The 26,186-nt window shown below is 41.1% G+C and overlaps 1 protein-coding gene across 16 annotated transcripts in view; it reads left to right on the plus strand.

Moving 5' to 3' along the window:
• Dlgap1 (DLG associated protein 1) overlaps window positions 1–26,186 on the plus strand; it is an 826,029-nt gene that overhangs the window by 549,638 nt on the left and 250,205 nt on the right. The window contains exon 1 of one of the 16 annotated variants that reach the window (XM_036172839.1): window positions 6,400–6,523. The exons of 14 other annotated variants lie outside the window; for them this stretch is intronic. In XM_036172839.1, the coding sequence (XP_036028732.1) occupies window positions 6,473–6,523 (51 nt within the window). In that variant the 5' untranslated portion in view covers window positions 6,400–6,472. Of the gene's footprint in view, window positions 1–6,399; window positions 6,524–12,335; window positions 12,393–26,186 lie in introns of those variants that run through there. One more of the 16 variants, XM_036172841.1, reaches the window with a different exon arrangement.

Raw genomic sequence — 26,186 nt, forward strand, 5'->3', positions numbered from 1 at the left:
TGATTGATAAATAAAATGCTGATTTGCCAGTAGCCAGACAAGAAGTATAGTATAGGTGGGATAAGCAAAGAAGAGAATTCTGAGAAGAGGAAGGCTGAGTAGGAGATGCTGCCAACTGCCACCTCTGCCTCCATGAGAAGCAAGATGTAAAGGCAGAACTGAGAAAAGGTACCAAGCCACGTGGCTAAACATAAATAAGAATTATGGGTTAATTTAAGTGTAATATTTAGCTAGCAAGAAGCCTGAGCCATTAGGCCAAACAGTTTTAATTAATATAAGCGTCTGTGTATTTATTTGGGTCTGAGTGGCTGTGAGCCGGGTGGGACCAGGAAATCTTCTGGCTACAGGCCTATGGGGACTCTTTTGATTGAATCATGTTTTGTGATAATTATTCCACTCTGCTGTTTGGGCTTTCTTTATCAAGGATTAAGGCTATGTATATGTTGGGTGTCCTTTGTTTATCTTCACTTCTCCCTGATACTTCTTTATCTTTTACATCTCTACATCATTTATTTTCTTTGAAAACTCTATCTTTCCTATCCCCTCACTTCCTTTCCTTCAGTCTGCTGATTCTTGTTTCACTCTAGTAGTCTTCCAGTGACATCCTGTTCTTCTCTCCCTTCTTCCCGGGGTTCCTACAGTCCTACTGTGTGGTCTTTTTTTATAGAAATAGTTGCTTTGTTAGCTACTCAACTGACTGATGATGGACCTTGGAGTTAAATACTTACTCTTCTTTGTGACATGTCTTCCCAGGTGAGTTTTCATTATTTACAAGAAAATTGTTTGTATTAGCTTTATGTTTCTCCTATTTGAATGCATTGGGGTTTTTTTTCTACATAACTGGGAAAAGATTCCTGTGGAGGGAGTGAAGCGCAGTGTTTCCTAGCTATCAAGGTTCTGTTACTGCTGTTACACACTTATAAAATCTTGCTTTATAATGTGATGCATCCTTCCTCTGGTGCTGAGCACCAAGCCTGCTTCTGTCCCTCCTCAGTTTCCTCAAGGATAGCCTTACATGTGGCCTGCTATGGGAAGCACAAATCATATAGCACTTTGAAAAACATGTTTAGAATTTTTCTGACCATTGTCTTCCTGCATCTCTTCCACTCCCTGTCTCTCAGAGCATTTCCCACTTAGGTTAAAGCCTAGGCTTTGAGGAGGCACAGGTTTCCTAGATCCTCTCTTCCCAGGTCCTTCCATGCCTCTTATTTACTTCCAATGTAGCTACAACTTCAGACCTTAGTTTCATGCTTGACTCTGACTTGGGAGTTTATAGATGCCTCTTGCTGGAAACAGGCTTCCCAAGTTGTTTCCTTTCATGTTGTTGTATTGCTTTTGTTGCTCAGTGAGTGAATTCCAAGAAAAGTGGGGAAACTTAGTTTCTATGAAAACCAGTCCTATTAACATTTAGAAATAATTTCACCCTGGAGTGTTGTTCTGAAGATGATTTTGCACCTGGAAGCTTGGTACATTCATTTATTTATCGACCAAGTTTATCTTACAAAATAAAAGATAAAGCCAAGCACAGTTAGGTTGGTTCGCCTCTTAGTGAGCCTGTTTTTCTCCCTAAGTACCAGGAGATCTTCCACTGGACGTATAAGACATTTCATTTGAAGATTCAGACATATTAGCATCTTCAGGAGTTTTGTTGTTATTGTTATTATTGTTGTTGTTGTCGCTGCTGCTGCTGCCGCCACCATTAAATTACTAGTCTCTAAGATTATCCATGTTGCAGAGCTGAGAAGATGGCTCAGTGGTTAAAAGCGCCTGATATCTTTGAAGAAGAGTTCAGTTCCCAGCACCTACTTTGGGTATCTTGCATCCACCTGTATCTCCAGCTCAAGGGGAACTTGAGGCCCTCTTCTGGCCTCAGATGTCATGTGTGAGTACATACACACGCACACACACACACACACACACACACACACACACACACACACACGGGTACGTGCACACACAATAAACAAAATAAAATCTTTTTTAATTGCCCAGATTGATTTTACAGTCCTAGCAAAAGCCCTTTTCATTAGAATTTGGGCATAAAACCTTCAAGCTTAATGTATTTAGGTTAAAAGGAAAAACATCTTCATTGTGAAAGTCATTCATTCAATAAGTCTTCAAGTATTTTAAATCAACATCCTGCGTGCATGGTAACTTCCTAAGGAAAATGTATGTGTTCAACTAATAGCATTTTTTATGATGCTATAAGCCAACCTGAACAGAGAAAGAGACAAAAAGGTCAGATTTATAAACAAGAATATTAGCAATGATGTTTCACATAGAATCACAGACATTAAATTATTTTTTCCTAGTAAAAATTATGCTTATTACCTACTCCCCACACCCTACCAATTCAATACCTTTGTCTTTCATTCAAAAAATACTAAATGGTTGCTCAAACTAGGCTGTAGGTGAATGCACAGGTCACAGTGATAGCCAGAAACAAACATGGCTCCTTGCTCATGCTCCCTTTTGTGCAGTGATAAGGTAAACATTAATTAACCCCACATGGGAATGCAAATTGTGAGGACTGTTGCTTAACCATTCTGAGGACTCATCTCTGGTTCCCTGACAATGTGTTGTTGAAATTGGGCAACCCTTGTTCCATAGATAGGAATAAGGACCTTCATGAAGTCTGAGGTAGAGGCAACTGCCATACCCAGAACCTCCGTCAAGATCTGGCACACAGATCAGGCTGGGGTCCTGAACCCAGAATGTTCCCCCCTGCCTACCTTCTTAAGAGCATATCACACATACACATACACACACACACACACACACACACACACACTTCCCTAATGAGATGGATGGCCAACAGGAAGAGTCGGGTCTACCAAGTGAGTATAATATGAAGATTAATCCCAAGCAAGTCTTCTTGAACATTCCAAGAATTTAGTGACCTGTGTGACCTTTAATCCTTCTGCTACTGATTAAATAACTCTCCCTAGCTATCACTTTGGTTAGTGCTGCTGTAACATATTGATGAGAAGTTTAGCAAGACACAGCCTGAGATTAGTTTAAAATGAAAAAACAGGTATAAATGAGATGACAAGTCTGGGGAATCCTGTCTGAGCAGAACAGAAGAGTGAGAATCCAGTATAGCTAGACTGCCAAGCTGGTAGATAAGTCTGGAGAGATAAGACTTCTTCAAGACCCCAAAAATCAAACTTAACTCTTTATATCTTTGTTCATTGGGGGCAAGAGTATGGTTGATGTATATGTTGCACCCTGAAAACATGCCTCTGCATTGTGTGGGAAGAGAGGAACTAGAGAACAAGCAGCAGTCCAAAAGATGGGAGAGTAGAGAGTTCAGGGCCTGAGCTACTTAGTGACAGCCTAGGCTACAAAGTGAGAGTCTGTCTCAATAATAAATAAATAAATAAATAAATAAATAAATAAATAATAAATAAATAAATCAGAAATAAAAAAAGAACATGGTAACCAGGACTAAAGTGATGGAAGTAGTAGTGAGGAGAGTGGATAGTTTCCAGACATTCCAAGTCCATGGCTAGGGGATGTGGAGGTTCAGGGAAGTGTCCATAGATTGCTTGTGTTCCCAACTTAAAAGACAGTGGCTCCATTCACTGAAGTAGGAAACTCTGGAATTCCCCAGGGTTTACTCTGTGGCTGGAGTTGGAAGCAGAAAGAGTCTGACTTTGAAGGACCTAGGCGAAGTTATCAAGTTCATGGGTGTTGTGAAAAGGAAGGACACGCTTAAGACTTATCTAACAGAAGAAGTGTTCCCCAAGTTCAGATTTCTCTTTACCTTGCTCCTTCATCTATTCTTTTTCAGTGCGAAGATGGTGACCTTTGACAGGAAAAAAAAAACAGAAAGATAAAAGTTTGACAGCTTGCTGTTTTGTCTTTTCTCCCCTCCTCCCTCCTCCTCTTCCTCCTCCTCCTTCCTCATCTGTTCACATTATACCATCTGGACCAAGCCTTTGGATTTGCCCTTCCCTTCTAACTTGTTTCAAGTTGTATGTTTTAAAAGACCTCTTTAAAATATGTAGAGGCCTCAGTTCGTGCATGTCTTAGTCCTTTTCTTACAGTGCGTCTAGATCAGTGGTTCTCAACGTGTGAGTTGCTACCCCTCTTTGAGAGTCAAAGGCTCCTTTCACAGGGGTTGCCTAAGACCTTCTGCATATCAGATATTTACACTATATAACAGTAGCAAAATTACAGTTATGAAGCAGCAACAAAAATATTTTATGGTTGGGGGTCACCACAACATGAGGAATTATATTAAAGGATGGCAGCGTTAGGAAGGTTACAAACCACTGTCCGAGATGTTCACACTAGATGCTCACACTTACCCATATTCTTCCTTGATTCTGGATCCATTGGCTCTGTTTAGGACACATTTCCTTAGTCTGAGAAGTTCAGTGCCCTCTTGAACAGTCTTGTTTGCAGAGCATTTCTCCTTTTGTCTTCAGTTAGACCCGGACATCACCGTGATTGAGTCTGATGGCCTGCTTTCCTTCTCCAATCATCTGCACTTTCACGTGGTTATCAAAACCCAGGGTGGAGCCACTGGTGGTGTACAAGGCCCTAGATTCAGTCCATACTACTGGGAGGAAGAAGGGAGGGAGGGAGAGAGGGAAGGAGGGAGGGAGGGAAATACCACATAGATATTTATTTAGCTCTATCCACATCTCTCTAGTCCTTGAGTCTCCTTATTGGAGTCACCTTGTTTTCCCTTCTTCACTTCTTTCTCCTTTTTTTTTTCCAGAGCTGAGGATTGAACCCAGGGTCTTGCACTTGCTAGGCAAGCGCTCTACCACTGAGCTAAATCCCCAACCCCTCTTTCTACCTTTTACAGGATGATTTACATATGGATAATTCATGTGACAATAAGCATTAGTTGACAATGATTCCATTTTCATCCTTATAGAGTTTTGATTCACACAACATGAAGTTCACCTATTTAAAGTGTGTGATCATTTTAATATAGTCTCTAGGTTGGGTAGCCTTCACTATATTCTTAAAGAAAAAAGCATTTTCTTCCCTCTAATCCTAGATTCCTTCACTTCCCACCATGCCCTACCTCAAGCCTAACACAGCCATGTGCTGGGCCTATGTCATCTACTATGCTGGACAGTTCATTATAAATGGAACTGTAAAACATCTTTTGTATTGGGATTCTTACGAACAGTATACTCAACAAATTTACAATAGGTATCAAGACTTCATTTCTTATGAATGTACGGTATATGTGGCTCTCTAGTCATCGGCTGAGTATTAGGGATGTCTTTCCTTTTGGGTTTTGTGAACATAGCACTAGAAAGCCTTTGTATACAAACTTCTGTGTGGACATTCACTCTCAGTTATCCTGGAATATGTCCAAGGGTGTGACAACAATGTCACATACTGACACTTGCTAAACATTTAAAGGTAAATCAGTCGTTCTCATTAAGGGCATCAGTACTCATTAGTTCAGTAGAGAACTCTCAGATTTGGTATTAGATGGTGCCAAGAACAAGGAAGGTGAAAAAGTCTGTTCTCTGAAGTTCCAGGCAGGTCCAGGCATTCTAGGAGGACATGATCATCTATGAAGTTCACACTCAGAACCACATAATCAAGTTAAAAAAATTATCCTTCAAACCTCATGCTTTAAATAAGTTAACCATTTCATCGTGAGCCCCATTCATAGGTGTTCTGTGGTCCATGCAGCCCACAGGGTATAAAGGTTGGTATAATGGACTGCTTACATTGCTCAGTCATGTTATCCTTGCCTAGTGACGACCCAGAAATGCTCTTGCTGCTGGGACTGGAGATTTTGATTGAGAAGCTTAACTTCAATAAATGTTTGGTCTAGATAAAATTCATGAATAAGGCAATTTCACTTCCACGTTTTCCTAAATAGGTGGGGGAAATGAAGATCACTGTGCAGAGAATGTGTAGCTGTTGTTATTTTACTCCTGGATCCCCAGGGTCTCTGTGTATTTGTCATAGGAGTGTTCCAATCCCTTGGTATGTGTACACACTTACCTTCAAAGTCAGGAACCACATCCAGCTTTTCATTGCCACAGAGATACAACCAGGCATTCTGTGGTTTGCAAATTGCAGGACTCAGTACCTCATGTGGACTTCTCTCTGACAAAGTATAATTCCCCCCATATGTGCTGTAAGGTAAATCAATACCCCCCAGAACTCATCAAAATAATGAAAGGGAATGGTGTCATTCTGCTAGGACAGTGACACACAAAGCCAGCGCCCATCCATCGCAGCATTGCTCTCAATACCTGGACTGGGTTGTCCCCTAAGTAATAATCATCCACAGGAAGATTTGATTTCAGCTTTGTGTGAATGAAACTGGAAAGTTGCTGGAGAGTTGTGAGCGTATCACCGCAGCTCGCTCTCCCTCCACCCCCAAGCCCTGTGTTTACTGCCTGAATCACACTTTGTCTCAGCAAGTCATAGGCAGAAGCTAGAGCTCTCAGCTGTGTATACCAAATCAAAGCTGACATGAATAATGAACTTAATTTTCCATAAGGACATTCTGTTTGGTGTCTCGGCTAATAAGGTAAGCTAATAGAAAGTCTGGGCTAGGGATGGGAAGGAAATAGTTTCTTCGTGCTTGATTTCTGTGTTTATCTATAGTTTCCTTTTACCATACTGGAGCTAATTTCAAATCTTATGATACCTGTGAATTTGGGGTGAAATTTTTGTAACGAGTTTCCCCACTGTGCCCTCTTACAATGATTGCTTATGACACCAAAAGGGTCTGGGGAGAAACACAGCTTTTAATCAGAATGACGTCGTATATTCTTTTTATCATCTGTGGTACTGACTGAGTTTAGTTAAGCAGGACAATACTGAGATTGAGCCATGACTGATTAAGTTATTTAAGCATCGGCTGTTGGTGTTTATCATGATGTAATATAAATTGACAGCGAAATTTTCTCTCAGGAAAGCAGGCTATCTACATCACGTTGTTCTCTAAACCGTTTCATTTCTAAGTATGTGTTATTCTAGAAAAGGTAGTAATTTTCAGTTGCTAAAATTACTCCACAGCATTGGTTTAGGTGGATTTTATTTTGTGAGAGTATATTTTTAAGAGAACCGTGGAGTGGTAATGGGAATCTGTCTGTAACTTCACTGATTGTCCACTGCTACAATGATTTCAGTTCATATAGGAAAATGTAGTTCATGGAAGTAGAAGCTATTATATCTGAGACCTTTTTTCACAACCTCGGCTATAATATCTCATAAACAAGAAGTGGAGAAGTAGTCACTAGTTTGGTTTCACTTTGCAATTCTACTTTTTTATTTTATTTTATTTTTTGGTGTTTAACACAGTGGTGGTGGCAGCCGGGAAGTGGGGAGGGTCCTGATTCTATTTGAATCTTTCCATGAATCCCTGAAACCAGCAAGGGTTTATCAGGGTAGAGAAAAAACTGTGATCTAGTCTATCAGGATGGTAAAGGTAGAAAACATAACCAGAGTTTATGTTTGTAGGCATTCTGGGATCGCACTGCTGTGTCATCTGAAAATCAAACTCACGTCTCCTGAAGTAGGTGACCTCAAAAGGTATTAAAAGGTCTCCTCATAAGCAGCTAGAGTGTACAGGGAATCTTGGAGAAGCCGAAAGGAACTATCCTCTTATTCCTCTTGTCTTGTCTTTCTTCTCTAGTTTTCTGAGGAAGAAAACTGGGGGCTCTCCTGGGAAGTGAACTGGGGACTCCTAGGTTTTCTTCACTGAAACTCTCCAAACATCGCAATGACTTTACATACCAGTCTCTCTTACTTCCTCACCCACTGTGGACTCTGGGCTCCATTGTCTCTGAAAGTGTAAACAAGGTTCTAAGAGTGTGGACACTAGTGTTATCTACCAGTGGTAACTTAACACTCCCTCAACTACCACCCAAGGCCGCCTACAAGTTTTAGGCACTTCTCTTGAGGTGCTGGTTTAGTAAGTAAGGGCATGGAATTTCAGTCTCTCAGAGTTAATTTTTTAAAGCAACACAACACATGTTACCTACTCACATTGCATGGTTTTAAAATATTTTTAATTTCACAGATATTCAGTGTGTAGAGCTACGTCAAAAGCACGAAGGCTGTGGCTTGTTTGAAGTTTGAAAAACATTTCTTTTATCTTCCTCCTTTTCTGCACATTCTTGCTCACATCTCATCAATGTCTGCAGTTGCCTTGGATAGCCAAGGCATTGTGTTCACTTCTTTTTCCTAATGTTTCCCCCTTTCTGTTCTCTAAAGTGCCTCTAATTCAGAGCCCATAGATTGCCCCCTGTCCATCTGAAAACTGTGGGAAGTAGAAAACTACCCTGTGTGATCACTGAAACATGGCATTCACTTTCCTTCAATGGCAAAATAAGACTTATACACCCCAAGACTTGCTGTCCACAATTGCTTCCTGAAACCAACTCAGTGATCAAAATAAGCAAGACTGGTCAGCAGCTCTCATATGATCTTTTTTCACTATAGTGGCTATAGTAAGTAAGAAATGGAAGGCTCTGCCCTTTGAGGTATTTTTTGGTCACGCCACATGGAAGCCATGTGTTATTTACACAGTTTAACATGAACTCTTTCAGTGTTGTAGTAGAGAAAATGAGGAAAAGCAGTACCTCTACATCACACACACACACACACACACACACACACACACACACACACACACACACGTGCGCACGCACACAACCAGGAGCAGCCACCAGCTGAAGACAGTGGTGATCGGTGGCACATTGGTACAGATGGTCCACCATCATAAAAAGTTCTTGGCACTGTGGCCAAGCAGCCTGACAGAAGGCAGCAAACAGATTTGTTCCAAATACACGTGAAGCCCATTCTTGAGCACAATGAGAATCAACCACAGGGAGAACAAAGATGGGAGAGACTAAAATATGTCTAGACCTAGTTATTATTGTCAATATGGCCTCATTTACTTTCACAGACTATGGAACCCAAGGATTCCAGGAAACAAAGCTAAAGAATATCAAATCCACAACTGCAGTTGATGCCCTCTGTATCCTACTTCTCTTTTTTATTGCTTTTTAATATGTAAGATAATGGGTTTCAGTATGAGATTTTCATACACAGATATCATTGTGAATCATTCTTATTCATGCCCCAGCCTCTCTCGGTCTTCCGAACCTCCATCTTGCTGGTTCCTTTCCTCTCCATGCCCCTCATTTTCAATCCAGATTATGACACATCTCTGATACCTCCTCCCCTTTACCTTACTCTCATGCCATGTCACCATGGCATTTGTAAGAATGGGGTGAATGAATGAATGAATGAATGAGCAGAAAAACCACCAAACTCTGGATAACTTACTTGTCTACTTCTCCCATTCTTCTGCCCATATCCTAGTATCCTAGTTCAATCTCTGTCAGGCCTAGATTTTATTGAGGGTGGAGAGGTGGGAAGATCTTCCTGTTAGTTTTTCCTTAATCTACTCTGCTCTGGAAACTAGAACCAAATGATCTTTCTGAAATACATGCAGAATCATTAAACATGCTGCTGAAAAATCATTCAGTGAATCAAACCTGGTGGCAAATGCCCCAAAACTCCAGCAGTGAGAGACCATGACAGGTTGAGTTCAAGGCCACTTTAGTCACACAGCGGACTTAAGACCTGCTTGAGCACTATAGTGAAGCTCTTGCATATGCATGTGCATTCTCTCTGTGTCACCACACACACACACACACACACACACACACACACACACACACACCACAGGTCATTGAATGGTTCCTCTTTACCCCCACGATAAAACTGAGATTCCTTAATGTGACTTACAGCATGACTGGGACACATTTCCTTCCTCTTCTGTGTCCACTCAGCACTTCCGCCATCATGGTCTATTTCCCTCGCTTACAGGCATCACATCCTCTCACCGGGGACCTTCGCACAAGCTGCTTCCTCGTTGGTTCTTTTCTCCATCCTCCTCATTCCCTGTTTCATACTGACCCCTTTCTCAACCTTCTGGTCTCGGACGAGATATCATTGCCTCTGGAAAGCCAGGGGGGTGACCCAGATTGGAATCAAGCTCTGTTTTGGTTACTTTTCTCGTTGTTGTGGCAAAGTTCCTGACAGAAAATCAGTGAAGGAAAAGTTTATCTTGGGTTTTTTTTGTGGCAGGGAAGACACAGCAGCAGACGTGTGAGTCTGCTGGCCACATCGCATCCACGGTTGGTAAGCAGAGCAATGAACGCTAGTGCCCAGCTCACTTCCTCCTTTTTATTCAGTCCAAGCCCCCAGCCTGTAGGACAGTGCCACCCACATCTAGAGAGGGTTTCCCTCCTCAGTGAAACCTTGCTAGAAACATAAACACGTTAGGTTATGGTGATATTTCATTTGTACTGAGATGTGATTTTATTTGTATGTTAATAAATAAAGTAGCCTGGGGGTCAAAGCTAATAGCAAGCCATAGCAGAAGCCAGGCGTTGGTGGCATACACCTTTAGTCCCGATCACATGGCAGGCAGATCTCTGTGCATTCAAGGATACAGGCAGCATGGAGACACACGCCTTTAATCTCAATACCAACCATAGAAGACCTGGAGGTCTGTAGAGACAGGCAGTGACATGGAGGTCATGTGGTTGGGTTTACAACCAATGAGAAGGCAGAACAGAAAGTCTATAAAAAGACAGACACACAGGAAGTAGATCTCTTTACTGAGGGAAGGACAGCAGTGGCAGGAAGGGTAAGGAGGTTTTTAAGCTATTGCTCTGACCTCTTGGCTTTTAACTCTGTATTAGGTGACTTCAATTCCAGTCCTTTGTGAACAACAAAGATGAGCCATCACAGATACCCTCTTCCATCATGTCCTCATAATGTCTGTCACTTATTTGCCATGAACTCTCTGTTGTATACGGAATTGCTCATCTCATGGCTGGCTCTTCCTCTAGCCTAATGGTTCCACAAAAGCTGGTGCCTAGTCTTATTCATAGCTGTGGCCCATGATCCAGCACATTGCCCACTGTTTGGGTGGAGGTCCACCTCAACCCCTGGTACCCTGGCATCCCTATACCCAAAGGGCCTGGAATGTTTGGAAGGAGTCTGATGGGAGATCCTCCTCAACTCCTCTCCCCTCTTTCTCTAAACCCATCCCTTCAAAGCCTGCCAAACACAGCTCCTCCCCCAGAGAGGCTCAAGACCACTCCCGCAGGTTATCTAAGCCACATCCCCGAAACCAGACACATGGTTCTTCCTGGTCTCATCCCCTTCTCCTCTCTGCCAGGACAGGGAATCGCCCAGGAATGCTTTACCCATTAAACCTGGGCTTTTCCTGATTCGGTCTGATTTGGTTTGTTTGTGACAGTGGCAGAGAGGCCTTCAGGGGGCCTAAAATTTCTCACCCATCCCCCCCCCCCACACACAGTAAAATCTATCTAAATACATAACATCTAGCTACAGTGCTAACTGAGATTGCCCGTGGTCTTCTGAGGCTGCAGGATGTTATTCATCCCTGGAAAGATTAAGCCAGGTTGGCTCTTCTGTCCATTCTGTAAATGAGGGGACTGCCATTTATGACACTGTTATTAAAGAATTAGCCCTTCGGTGTGCTGGACTCCAAAGGCTGACTCTTTCTGTTCATCCTGTAATCGCTGCCTTCTTAGAATGAGAGAAAGGGGCTTATTCTTCATGTATTGTGGTCATAGAAAAAGCCTTAATTTTTCACTAGCTACTGGTGTTCCTTTGTTTTCTGACATCCAACAGTCTGCCCTGCCCTGGGTATAGTTCTCCCTTGCTGTTGGTTGGGAAATACTTTTCTGTGTGCTATGGCTTTCTTTGTTCTCATGCTCTCTCCTTCAGCCCCTCCATCTACAGGAACTTTCACCCTTACTTGCTTTCTGTACAGACAAAGCAGCTAAGCTCTCCATTTCTGCTACATTTCCATTGTCCTTTTGTGCAGGGATCATTTTACAGGTCTTGCCCTGTCATTACTCTTTCCATAGCCCTTTTGATGAAACTCAGTCAGTCCCCAGTGGTTTTTCAGCCCCAGCCTGATGTTAGCCTAACCAGGGAGCTTCTACTAGTCTTTACTGGAGAAGCAAAGGGTTGCTTGTTACCACCCAGCCACCTAATTGGCAGTGTTCTCTATGGAAGAAACACCTAAGAGTGCAGCTAGGGGAGTGGAATGTACAATTTCTAAGAAACTTTCCATTTTGTGTTGACCATGATAATCTTTGGAGTCCCTGCTGTGAGAATCAACATGTGTATGTACATAGTCCTAAACCATGAGAGACAGTGCAGAGTGTGAGTAAAAGCTTTGGGGGCACAACTGTCTCGAAATCCTCTATGTGAACTGACTGAGCTATTTACCATTTCTGTGCTCCAGTGTCCTCATCTATGCAATGGAGATGTCACTGGTGTCTACATCATAAGTGATGGCCGCGCAGAATAGTCAAGTGATGATGCATGTGGCTACAGTAAGTAGAGGAACAATAGTCAATGTGGCCATGTCATGATCTTAGGGGAGTGTGCTTGTTATCTTCATGGTCAATAGGACTTGGAAAATGTGATTACATTATATATCTTCATGGGGAGATTATCTATGGTGGACCCTAAATACATCTATTCATAAGTGACGCTGTAGAGAGACTTTCAACCACAGAACTCCATTTGACTCAAGAAGCACAAAGAGATTTAAAGCTGACCCACTCTTGGTTTTGAAGATAGAGAAGTCATGAGCCAAGGAATGCCATTTTAGACAGTTAAAAAAGGCAACGAAGGGCAATTAGCCCTGCTGGTATGGGCCTTTCAGCTCATAAACCTGTCTGGACTTCAGACCTACAGAACTGTGAGAGAATATGTGAGAGTTGTTGGCTGGGTGATGGGCTTCTGGTGACATGATACTGCAGCAGAGAAAACTGATAGAGCTGCCGGAATTTTGAGAAATGAAAGACAACTCTCCAAATGAGCTGATAAGGGGAAATAGAACATTAATATAAGGTAGATGACACTACAGAAGTTGTGGTTTGAGGTGCAGAGGTCCTCTACACAGCCAGTGCATGAGAGAATATGTGAAGGGATGGATCACGGTACCTCAGCTAGAGAAATCCATTGTAGGGTAAGGTCATTTGTGGAGATCTTGAACATTAGCATGAGGAAATTCTTGTGGAGAAGAGCAGCCATGAGTTGTAGATGAGGGTAGGGTCACAGCCTAGTGTGGCTGAGGAAATGGTGAAATATCCTGTTCTATTCAGGGAAAGAGAAAGTTTAGTCTGGGGAAATTTCTCTAGGCAACAATCAGGAATCTTAGAAAAGAGGACCTATTGCCAGTCGGTGGTGGCACACACCTTTAACCCGAGCATTTATGAGGCACAGGCAGGTGGATCTCTGTGAGTTCAAAGCCAACCTGGTCTACCAAGTAATTTCCAGGACAGCTAAGGCTATAGAAAGAAACCCTCAATCTGGAAAGAAAAGAAAAAAAAGATGAGCTATATCCCAGAAAGACCCAAACAACAGCAAATAAGAAAAAGAGCCATTTTCTATGTTCAGAATGCCTCATTAGGGATACAGAGACAGCTCAAGGAATGAAGGCCTTAAAAAGACCTTCTAGGTCATTCAACCAAGTCCAGACGGTTGTTAGCACAAGTCTGAATAGTGTTCATGTAATCTAGCAGTACTGTTGAGACACCCAAGGTCTGAAGTGAACTTTGTTTCCTGTGAGCTCTTCATGTATCATTTTACTTCTTGTCAGTTTGCATATTGTGCAGAAAACACACGTGTTCTTGTCTCTGCATGCAGCCTTTCTTCTCCTTCCACCTAGCTGGCAACATCTGGCCCATCTTTCTAGTCTTAAGTCAAGGAAGACCTTGAACTAGTTACTGTGCCAATACTGTAAATATGTTTTGTTTTGTTTTGTTTTACCAATTTACAGTACATGGCAGACTGTGATTCCTTCCTTCTGCAGTAATTCCATCTCTTCTTTCAATGGACAGAAAGGCTCCTAGGAATAAAGACCAGACCACGAACACTGTTTTCTGCTCCCACCCTCCTTGGCATACAGGAGAGACTCTATCTATACATGTGGATGAATGCATGGATACACTGATTCACTAATTTGTATCCTGTAGTCGCAGTTATCACAGGATAAAGAAAATAACAATGTTCACAGCACCCCATAAGTGTCTAAAGGAAACAAGTCCTTCTATCAACCTGAGAACAGAATAGGACAAAAAAAAAAAAAACAGAAGTTTTACAATACTCTTTAAAAAACATAAATTTATCATGTTTGATTCAAAATTGATGAGTACATGCAACTATTTTGGCTTTATTTAAAAAATAAATATGGAGATACATGCCTCATTAATAAGAACACTGTTTGGTGTTTGCCTTTTTCCCAGTCTATGGCTTTCATAGTCCAGAGTTTGGTCCTAAAAACACTCAAAGTGAAAATGAAATTGTCAATTATATTTCAAGTGTTTTTATAACTCAAAACTTTTTAAAGCTTTGTTTATGAAAATGAGGGTACATTTGTATAAATTATAGGAACAGGTGTATCCATCACTTGCCAAGATTAATGTACTCATACCTGAGTTGTGAGCAAGTAGGACAAGACATGGTGCTGAAAGGGAGAAAACAGTTAAGAATCTTCACATCTTCACGTGAAAATGAATTTTAAGTCAGTCAATTAAACGTACATTTATAGGAAATAAGCAGCCTAGATTATTGAAGAAGGAGATCTAATTCATTGCAATGCAGGTTTAAATGTAAGAGGAGAAGAAGAAAGGAAATAACATTTGGTTGGATTTCAAAAACCTGTTAAATCATAACACCCCAAATTGGAAAGAAGATGGAAACACATCTTGGAAGCCTGTTCCGCACACTTGGCTCCACAACACAAAATCCCTGCATCATTTTATTACCAAACTTTTTCACATCTAACAGCTGGAGCTAATGAGAGGCTGGCTACCTCTTGCTTTTGTGTTAGAAATGGCTTTGTTTCTTCCCCTCACTCTGAGTCCTCCCATAACCCTGGGGGCCCAAGAACCTGCTAGGTTGTTCATCATTAGTATTTATAACTTTTACAAAATGCCACAGGGTGCTCAGAAGTAGACCTTGCTATTGAAAAGAAAGCACCAAATCCCTGCTCTGAGTGGGGGACACTAAGACCATTAAAAAGCATTTGCAGAATCTGAGGAAAAGAAAACAGGAATGGAGAAACAATGCTTCAGGGGGGGCAGGGGGCACTTAAGCTGCCTCTATGAGGTAAATTCTAGAGGGCCATGAAAAATGAGCTATAGAGGACTCTCTTCCCTTAACCTGGCCACTCACTGGGACGGCCTCAGGTCACCAGTTCCCCTTGGGAAGGAGCAGGTGGCAAATCTGATTTGAACAAGCTATGTATTCAAGTCGTAGAACAGTTGACTTCCTCCTCAGTGGGCCCATCCATCCACCTGTAGTGTGAGTGACAGCTCCTGGGGTAAAGTGCATACTTGATGAAGGAAGATGGACCTAACCCTGTCGGGCTTTGATGAGTACTCAGAAAATGCTGATAAAACTGTAGATAAAAAACATTGCCCGGTAAAGACCACATCAGGTTCCTCACACAGACCTGATTTCCTCCTTCATATCACCAAGCTAATGCAATTTCCTCATAAAGCATATCTTTTTAATAAATAAAATCAGTAAGATACCAAGATCAGTGTGTTACGCCAGGTGGGAAAGAAGTACTTTGGTTTCATTTCCTCATGGCCCTATCCTTTGCCATCAGCAATGGTGCTGGGTCAGAACCACAATTTCAATATTTCAGATTCTTGTGTATCTCCAGTTTGGTATTTCTGATGACAACACACCCTTGAGTTCAACATATTTTAATGCTTGTCCCGGTTGTCTATGGAATTGTGGGACCACAGGCTTAAGGTCAATATTAATCATACCAATTACGTTTGAGATTGATGCAAATCTTGTTACACAGATCTGTAAAATATACTCAATGTCACCTGTGTATTCAGTTACAACTGACAGTACCGACCATATAGCAGGCACTCGTTAAGTAGTTGATAAATTGATAGGTGGAAAGTCTGTAATGAGGAGGACGGCAGAAGGAGAATCTCCATATATTATTAGTGGATTTTTACAACATCAATTATAATCACCAAGTAGTAATATCAATTGGCATGCCCTTGTACAGCCAGTGAAGGCTGCTGGCTCCTTTATTGTTGGGAGGAAGACTCTTTTCTGTGAAGCCTTCATTTCATAACAATTCACCACTCTTACATAATAGAAATGATAAGTGTGGCGTGAGTGCTCTGCTCCTCTCTCCAATGGGTATTTTTTTAAAGCACCCACAAATGTCATGCTATCTATTTTTAAGTAGGGTGCTGCTGGATAAACAGCTGAATCGTCTGAACCCAATAGGGAAATTCAAAGTTTAAATAAGCTATTTTATCTCATTGAAAATAAGTGGTACAGACTGCCATGGAGCATATGGGTTCCTGCATTCAGTCACATGTAAATGTTCTTTGCTTTGGACATAAAATTCTAGCTGAAGAAATTGGGAAGCAACTTGTATTCTATAATTCTCTGAAGCTGATTCTCTGAAGCAAATAATTTCTCGGTCTCTACCTCAGGGTCCTTAGTTTCCTGTGAAAAACCCAACCTTTCCTTAGGTCTTTGAACCTAATGGAGTTTTTACCTTTGGGTTGAGACAATGTAAACACAACCTGAATGCTGAGTCCGCAGACACATAGGGCTTGTAGGTTGAGAGTTTTTCCACATAACTCATATTTGTCATGAAAGTTGCACATGCTAATTGTGGAAAGAACAAATAGTAAAGAATCCTATAGAGTTAAAAGTGAAGAACTTCCCACCTGTGCACATGCCTCCATGTCAACACTAGCATTTCCTCCAGCTGAGTTCTATATGTGTGGTGTTCATTCATATATGTGTATATGTATATACATGTGTGTGTGCCTATGTATATATGCACAAATATATAAATATAGCTTGCTGTACCCATTTCTGCTGTAGTATGTGGCTTCAGAGCTGACCACTTTGTATTGGATAACTAAGGGGTCCAATCCCTGGGACAGGCTGATTCTCCCTCTCAGTAGTCCCTAGCTGCCTATAATTCTTTGTCTAGGGCTGGGCCCCATGAGATTTTTCTCCCTTCAAGAAAACTGTGTGTGTGTGTTGTGCCCCTGTGTGCGTTACCTCTGCACTCCTTTAGTGTGAGATGGTAGGGGGGTTGTCCAGGAAGCCGGTGATTTGATTTCTGTGTTCCCATTACCTGGATATATGCTTAGCACATGATAAATGGGTGCTAAAATCTGTTAAGTGAATGAGCTCTACCAGACAAGTTATGAAGAGTTCATAACTTGAAAAGGAATGAGACAGATTGAAATGTGCTGTCATGTGATTATGGTAAGTTTATGCTATTGAGGGAGAAAGGCCAGGGACTGGGCATCTTTAACGTACAGTTCCACTTTATTAAAATAGAAAACAGTGTGTGTCTGAGTATACGGACATTTATGTTTAAGCGCCTCCATGTTTATCTATGTCATATATACATATTTATGCCAATATTTGAATATGTACAATAGTAATAAAGAAAAGGAGGCTATGAACTTGAGAGTGGACCAACCTGGGGTTAGAGGAAGGACACATGGCAAGGGCTGGAAAGGGAAAGAAGAAAGTTTCATAACAATACTTCAGTTAACAATATATTTAAATTTTTAATGTTTTAAAATTGTTGTTAAGTTAGAAAACAAAAGAAGTGCTGTGACAGACCGCCTTAAAATAAATCTTTATGCCTCTTAATCAACTAAACAAAATGCAGAAAATGCTTTTATAAATGCAGCCCTACCATCAATGTGTGTGTGTGTGTGTGTGTGTGTGTGTGTGTGTGTGTGTGTGTGTTACCATGAACTCCTTTAGAAATGGATTGTTTTACATTGCTAGTTGAGTCCATGCAACAATAAAATTTTAGCACTTAGTCATGCTATCTTCTGTGGTCTACATCTTGGTTAAAATTAACAAATGCATTACAATTAGATCTGGACTGGATCCTCCTAGAGGAGCCTGTGAGCATGTTCCACACAAGAATCCGGTCATGTGTCCCACTTTCCATTGACTTTTATTGATCACGTGTGCTACAGCCTTACCATTTAAATACGTCTTGATATTCAGCTACCTCCCACACAAAATTTGTATTTCTCCTTTGGGTTATTGTATAAGAACAAAAGAAAATGTGGTTTTGTAAACACGGGACAAATTTATCCCTCCATTCATAGAAAATTTTGACACCAATATAATTGACAAGAAAATCAGCTGCTGCAAAGGAAAGAAATCCGTTTTCTCTAGTGATGTCTCACTGGGTACACAAACCACACTGAAGGGCAGGCCCTATGCCCAGCAGCAGATGGCCAGCACAGAACAAACTCAGTGGTATTTGCGTAGACTTTTTGTCCCATATTGTTTTATTTGGATATACTTCTTTCTTACTGGCCTTTTGCTTGTATATTATGGTTTCAGATTTTGTGTTTGCGTGTGTTTCTTGTGGGTCATTTTTAATTTTTTATATTGCATGAGAAAAAAATTTTCAGTAAAAATGTATTTTTTTTAAAATAAACTACCATTGGTCAGCCCCCACTGTCCCTCTGGACAGAAGCTGCCCCCACTGCCTGCCCCTCACACCTGGCAACAGCCTCCACTGTGCACAGTTTCACAGCTCTTAGAGTCATACTGAGAAATTGGTCCAACTATGGTAATATTTTATTTGTCTGTTCAGAATTACATCTACATCTAGCTTGTACAGAAACTAGGATATTACATATCTTTTTTGTTTTTATACTATTTAGGAAATAGCTTCTTCTCAGGAAAAAAAAAATGTTTCCTGTGGACATTCCAAGAGAAAACATGTGTCTGGGGGGTCAAACTGAAGGCCTCAGACATGCAATTCTGTTGTTTGGGTTTTTTTACTCTTTTGGAGGGCCTGCCACCCAGCTCCCAAATAAATCACACATGAAGGCTTATTCTTAATTATACATGCCCAGCCTTAGCTTGTTTCTTGACAGCTTTTCTTAACCTAAATTATCCCATCTACCTTTTGCCTCTGGGCTTTTCCAGTTCTCTTACTTCTGTAAATCTTACTCTTACTCTATAGCTGGGTGGCTGGGTAGCTGGGTGGCTGGCCCCTGGAGTCCTCCTCCTTCTCTAGCTCCTAGATCTCCTCTTCCCAGATTTCTTCTTCTATATATTCTCTCTGCCTGCCAGCCCCACCTATCCTTTCTCCTGCCTCACTATTGGCCATTCAGCTCTTTATTAGACCATCAGGTGTTTTACACAGGCACAGTAACACAGCTTCACAGAGTTAAACAAATGCAACACAAACAAAAGTAACACACCTTTAAATAATATTCCCCAACAATGCAAAGCACATGTTCTACCACTCCTAGCCCCTCAAATATATTTTTCTAGTTATTTGTCTAATTCTCACCCAGAAAGGATATTTTTTTCAATATTATAGGATGTCATAAATGGAATTTAACTTAATGCTTTTTTGTTAATCCATAGACTTTTACTCTAAACAAACACTTGCAAACATGAGTAGGAAGTTAAGTGCCCACTCATCTCTACAGTGAAGCATATGAACTGCAGACAGCCAGCACTGCCACTGGGAGGTGGCAGGGTATGTGGAGAGCTCTCACAGAGCCAGTATGACCCATTAGCAAATGATAAAGGGGGGAAAAAGACCAAGCCTCTCTCATTCAAAGTGCACCTGCAGTATTGTTCTCTGTAGGTAGTTCAGTTCCAAAGTGGGAAAAACCTCACTGCTCTGTACAAAGTGTGCTGTGGATCCGTGGGGTGTGGGGGGCAAGGAGACACTAGATTTTTAAAGAGAGAAGTAATAACAGCATGTGTGTGTGTGTGTGTGTGTGTGTGTGTGTGTGTGTGTGTGTGTGTGTGTATAATTAGCAAGGCTCCTGTTAGTCTTACATCCAGAGATCATCATTTATAAACATAAATAGGCCCTTCTCCCCTCATACTTTTGCCACCAAAATGTTGACACGGGATGGATAGGTGCTCTGGCGGTGAAGTGCCAGCAGTAACGAGGATGGGAGGCTGAGTTCGGGTTGCCAGCATCCATGGGAAAATCCAAACCTACCGATATGTATCTATAATCATAGCAATGAGGAGATAGAAAAAGGAGGGTGGTTGGAGCTTGCTAGCCAGCTAGACTTACCCCATCAGAATAGGTAAGGTCCAGGTTCACTGATAGACCCTGTCTCAGAAAAAGTAGGCTTGAGAGCAATAGAGAAGACATCACACACACACACACACACACACACACACACACACACACACACACACACACATGAACACAAACACGTGCACAGTTCTTTAAACTGACGGTGTGCTCAGGGTTTATGGACTCAAGTGCAAGGCATATGCCTATCTTTTACAAGCCATCATACCTACTTGCCTCTATAACTCCATTTTGTTTACCCTAATACCTTGGAAAATACAGATACTGGCACATACTTGACACAAATTCTATGATCCTACCATTGGGTTTGGTCAAGAGTCTTCTTCTTAATATGTTTTGCCCCTAGGTTGTTGAAAGTATTAATATGTATCCATTGATTTTTCCCCCTTTGTAGAGTTTAGTAGATAGATAACTCATTAATGTGTGGTGTGGCTAAGTGGAAAACGCACTGGCCTAAAAGGATGTATGAAGTCTGACTAAATGCTACTGCTTATCATTGTATCAGCTTTAATTACATTCTGTACATCAGCATTCATTTGTAATTGATGGGTTTTGCCACGGGATGGTGTGACTAGAAGTCACATGAAGAAAAACGGCATTTGTGAGATTAAGTGACACGTTCACGCTCCTATCAGCAAGTGTCCCGGAGTCTTCATAAAGCAAACAATCCCAGAGTCATCATCCCCGCCCTTCCTGGAAACCACTTCTGAAAAATGTGTTTAAGGGTCCATGATAAATAAAATGTGCTTTGGAATAGGCTGAGTAAGATGACAGTTTTTATTTTTGCTCACTAGTCCTTCCCAGATCCAATCATACAGTTCCCTTGACCTAGAGTTCAGTTGGCCCTGTTGCGAGATGTAGCTTTGGATACCTGAAGGTCTCCATGGAAACATCCATGTGCAATCCCTTGGATGCCGTTCTTCTGAATGCTGGCTATGGGTCTCCTACCTGCCATCCTGCCTTTACATACCCACATGTGGACACATACCAGCTCCTCCATGCACCAAAACATAATCTACAGAGGTCACCTTTACCCATAGACTTTGGGTGCCAGGTTTCTTCCCCATCATTGATGGAGCAGAATCCAGGATTAAAAGTTCCTATATTTCATTTCTCAGTTAATTAATAAATCAGTTCTAACACAGTTGAGGTAGTTATGCACTTTGCGAACACTTTTATTTCACTTCATGGTCCCACTGCCCTTGGAATGGGGATTGTAGGTATGAATAACAGTGCCTGTAAAACCAACATCATCTCTTCTCCCAGGTTGCTTATAGATTTGTGGGTGAGGCAGACTTCTAAGCAAAAGGTTTTTAAAAAGTGCAATAACTATTTTATAAGCCATGATTCAAGTTCTTAAAGTAAATCTTGACTTCTGTAGATTAACTCTGTATTTATGTTTATTAAGGTGGAGCATTATGAGTTACTGATCTTTTAGATAAAAGGTTTAAGGGAAACATTGGCCTCTCAGATTCCTATTTATATCATCTGGCATGATATTTCCACTAACTTCAAGTCTTCCTGTTTATTTGTCAACAAGAAATAAAGAAAAAAATGTTAATGAATTTGACTGGCCAGACACTCTGCCAGGTGCTGGGTACAAAGGAGGCCACAGAAGTTTGATGTTGGAAAGATTTTGTGGGCCTCCAGAGAAGCTAGATGGGGACATCGTATTTACACATAGGCTTTTGATCCAAATGATAACTTCTCCACAAAACAGACAGAGCACGTACAACTCACAAGCAAAGCAAACCTGAACATCTGTAAGCGATGTGACTCTACCATACTCCAAAGCCTTCTTTTTGCCCCAGAACCTGCTGCCTGTGTCCCCACCCATGGTGGTGATTTCTACATGGCCACCTGGCTAGGTTGGAGTACCCAGCCATTGAATCAAACCCTTATGTGGATGGTGCTGTGTTAGACACTTTAGAGATACAGATAAAATCAGCCATTAGTTTACCTTACATAAAAGTAATTCTCCTCAATAATGTGGATGGTGGGCCACATCTAGTCAATAGAAAGACCTTAAGAGCAAAACTGAGGTTTTCCTGGAAAGACTGTCCCAATATGGCAGCATCACTCCTGCCTGAGGTTCAGGTGACCTCCGTGTGGGATTAAGACTTGCCATTGCCACAGTCATGCACATCAGTGTCTTAAAACCAATGTGGAGTTTTCTTCTGTTCTGCCTTGACTAGTCTGCCGTCCCCCATACCCAAGCCTCTGGAGAATCCCCCAAATCTACCAATCTCTGTCAGCCCCACCAAGCCTCAGAGTCTTGTGTTTATTGTATATTCCATTATTCCATTATAGATAAGCTCTATCATAAATTAAATAGGATTTAGGGACTTCCACCACATAAAGATTTAACTATCAATCCCTTACTGCATGATTTCCACATGAAAACACATTCTGGATCAAGCCCACCTGTAGCTGAAGTTATCCTGTTCCTGCCTGGCTCCTGCAGTCCTGCGGCTGCTTGGACCCAGGTAAACACACAGAGGCTTATATTAATTAAAACTGTTCGGCCATTAGCTCAGGCAAACTATTGATTAACTCTTACACTTAAATTAACCCATAATTCTTATTTATGTTCAGCCACATGGCTTGGTACCTTTTCCCAGTTCTCACCCTGAAAACACTCTACAAGCTTTCATTTAGTGGACATGTCTTTCATTTGGTGGACGTCTCTGTTATCATATTTAATGAGCACATTCTGCATGTTATTTATTATGTTGTAAATTATTTTATATTTATATTATCTTTATCCTTACAGTCATATCCCTGTAAGTCTCAATATTCTCATTTTATATTTGAAAGCCTGAAGTTAGAAGGGGACCGTGTAAATAAAATCACAAACTTGATGGTCAGATCTGTGCCCCGGTTGACCTGATTCCAATAATCTGGACTTTGTAAGTGACAGGCTGCATGAGGAAGAATAACATGGTAGCAAGACATTCCATCTCCTTCATGACTCTTTGTAGGTATTCCATATGAAGCATTTCATTTCAGTTCACCCTTATTGAGAACTTACTATATGCTGGGCTGTTGTGGTAAAGCTTTATTGAGTGGCATGTGCAGGTTATATCACACATCACTTCTAATCAGATGTTTTAGGATTCTAAGACATGTTGGTACTCATTTTTCTCCAGACCATTTGTTTCAAATCACAGATAATTGATAGAAGCTTTTCCTCCTGTTCCTAAGGGTGACAGACATTTTATCTTGTCATGAAGCACCATGAAAATTACAATATTAAAAAATAAGATTGTTCTAAAATATTGAGATTCTTCTTTTAGACTATAGGATGGTTAAAGGGAGCTTAATTGTTTTGAATTTGACACTTTTTAAAACTTTATTGCATTTATCTGTGGTGGGAATGCACCACAGCATGCATGTAGAAATCAAAAGACAATGTTCAGGAGCCAGTTCTCTCCTTCCACTGTGTGGGTCTCAGAGATTAAACTCTGCATGCCTTCTCTGGCTTTGTGTGTAATAGTAAAGCTACTGGAGGATGTCACCCAGAGGGTGGTCTTCACTAGCTCTTCCAGGAGCTATTCAAAAAGACTCAAATCATCTCAAGACAAAGACTTTTGAAGGAACAGTTTTCCACACAGGGTACAATCAATAAAGTAAAGGCAACAAAAATCCATAGAGCTCCATTCAAGAAACGTGGCTTTAGGGTTTCAAAACTATTCATTCAACAAGTACATGGTGAGCATTGATTTCACAGATGGTTCACTGGGAAAAGCAAAGATGAATAACATTATCTTCCTGATTAATAAAGAATGTGGCCAAGCCCCTGACAGATACTGTGAAAAGCTGTTTTTCAATACTGTGGTCATGATGAATTAGCAGTTAGTGAAATCAATTTAGCAGGTCAGAAACAACATTATTTTTAATTAAGTAGAATACAATAGAAGAGAATAAAAAAGAAGATAGAGTTGGTGGGGAGCGGGAAGGTTAAGCTTTCCTTTCTTCTTTCATGTGTGTAGGGGCACTGGGTTTCCAAACTAAGATGTGCTCTTACTGTGGGAGGCAATCAAGGAGTTTGAAGAGAGAAAAAGAAGAAAACAAAAGGATGCTCTCGAGTTTACTTCCGCTGAGAAAAGAAAGCTAATTACTGGCGAGTCTTTTATATAAATCAGAGAGAGACTAAGTGGGGAGATGGGTGTTGCTACTCTAGAGTCCCTGGAGATTAGGGCTGGGGGTAGGGTGCAGCAGGTCATCCTCCGGCTTCATAATCCTTCCTTTGCTCAGCTTCAAGGGCTGCCCACCTTGCTGTCTACATGCCACAGTTCTTGCTGCCTCTTGGTTCCTTCTTCCAAAGATGAAAGGAAAGCTGAGTTCTTGGACCACTTCTCTTTGCTCCTAACACTCATTCCTTAGAGGCATCACGCATTCTCAGATGAGTAAGTACTGTGTGTATGTCCACATGGGTTTTTCCAGCCCAGATTGCTGGCCTACCATGTTTATATGCCCAGCTCCCTCTTCAACATCTCTTCTTGGAGGTCTCCCAGGCATCTCAAAGTCAGCACGTGCCAAGCACATACTTGTGTTTTACGTTTGTGGGTATCCACTGTACATGGTGCTGTGGTTCATTAAGAAAGTTTTTCTCAAGAATATGATGTGCCTTGACCATAGTGTCCCCCATGCTCTTTTCTCCCACACTTTCCCACTGATCTGTCCCCTTATGCCAGACTTCCTTTTGCACATCTATATGCAAAAGAAATATATATATATTTGCATAGAGAGAGAGTTTTATGTTTTGATATAAAGTATAGACTCTGCAAATGAGAGAAAATATGAAGTATTTTTCTTTCTGAATCTTACTCTTTTACTTAATATGATGATCTTGACTTGGTCTGTTTTTCCAGCAAACAACATAGTTTCACTCTTCTTCATGGCTGAATAAAACTCCACTGTGTAAATGTGCTACTTTCTTTGTATCCACTCATCTGGCAAACACCTAGGCTGATGCTGTAACGTGGTTATTGTGAGTAGTACTCCAGTGAACATGACTGTTCAGCTAGCTGTCCCTGCACTGTGTGTGTTGACTTCGAGTGCAGACTGAATCTTCCACCCCGAATCTGTTCTTTGGGGGCCTCTTCATTTCAGCCAATAGGAACTCAGTCCTTCTAGTAGATCAAGCCATCCTTGCCTCTTTTCTTGGGGGCATCTTTGCCTCCTTTTCTTCCAGTCTGCATACCCAATTCACCATTAAGAAATCCATCCTCTCCTCTCTCCGCCATGGCCTTCTGGCTCTTCACCAGGATTCTTACATGATTCTTCATCTCTGATTCTACTCTTGTGGCCGCTTTAGCCATTCCCAAAATGGACAACCTAAAGGAATTCTAAACTAGAGCATGTCTGTCTCCGTTCAAAACCTCAGCCTTTACAACACCCTGATAAAATGCTGATAAAAAATAGCTGTTTAGCAGTCCATCTGTGCACATACCTGTTATAGCTGTCTTGCTGCCTGAAGGAAGTATGACGAAATAGAATCAAGTTCAAATCCTCAAGAGCTACTGTCACTGTGCGATCGTTTTGTATCACCTATGTGCATCAAGACACCAAAATATGACTTTATCCTGTACAGATACCAAGAACTAGATTCATGCAGTCTCATTGATAGAGAATGAATAGATTCAGGAAGGGAAAATTCCACTGTGGTCTAGTTAAATGCAGTATACTTTTAGGTACCGTGACTGTTACTTGGGGAAAAAATAAATAAAAGCATCGAGATAACAGTTGCAGTTATGGATGGATGGTGATGAGACCCAAGAATGCACATCTTTGTAAATGTCTTGAATTCTCCTTCATGTGCTTGTCTGTAATGCCAAAAAGTTAAGTCAACAATTGATAAATATAATTAGTTATAGGCTCATTTGAGAAACAGTATTTTGAAATTAATAAATAAATGCTCTAAAGGAAAAATATTTTCTGAAATTTATTTCAGAATTTTTGTTTAACTACTAGTGTATGAGATGATTGACTGAATAGTTTATGG

This window comes from Onychomys torridus, chromosome 23 (genome assembly GCF_903995425.1).
Source record: "Onychomys torridus chromosome 23, mOncTor1.1, whole genome shotgun sequence".
Taxonomy (NCBI): domain Eukaryota; kingdom Metazoa; phylum Chordata; class Mammalia; order Rodentia; family Cricetidae; genus Onychomys; species Onychomys torridus.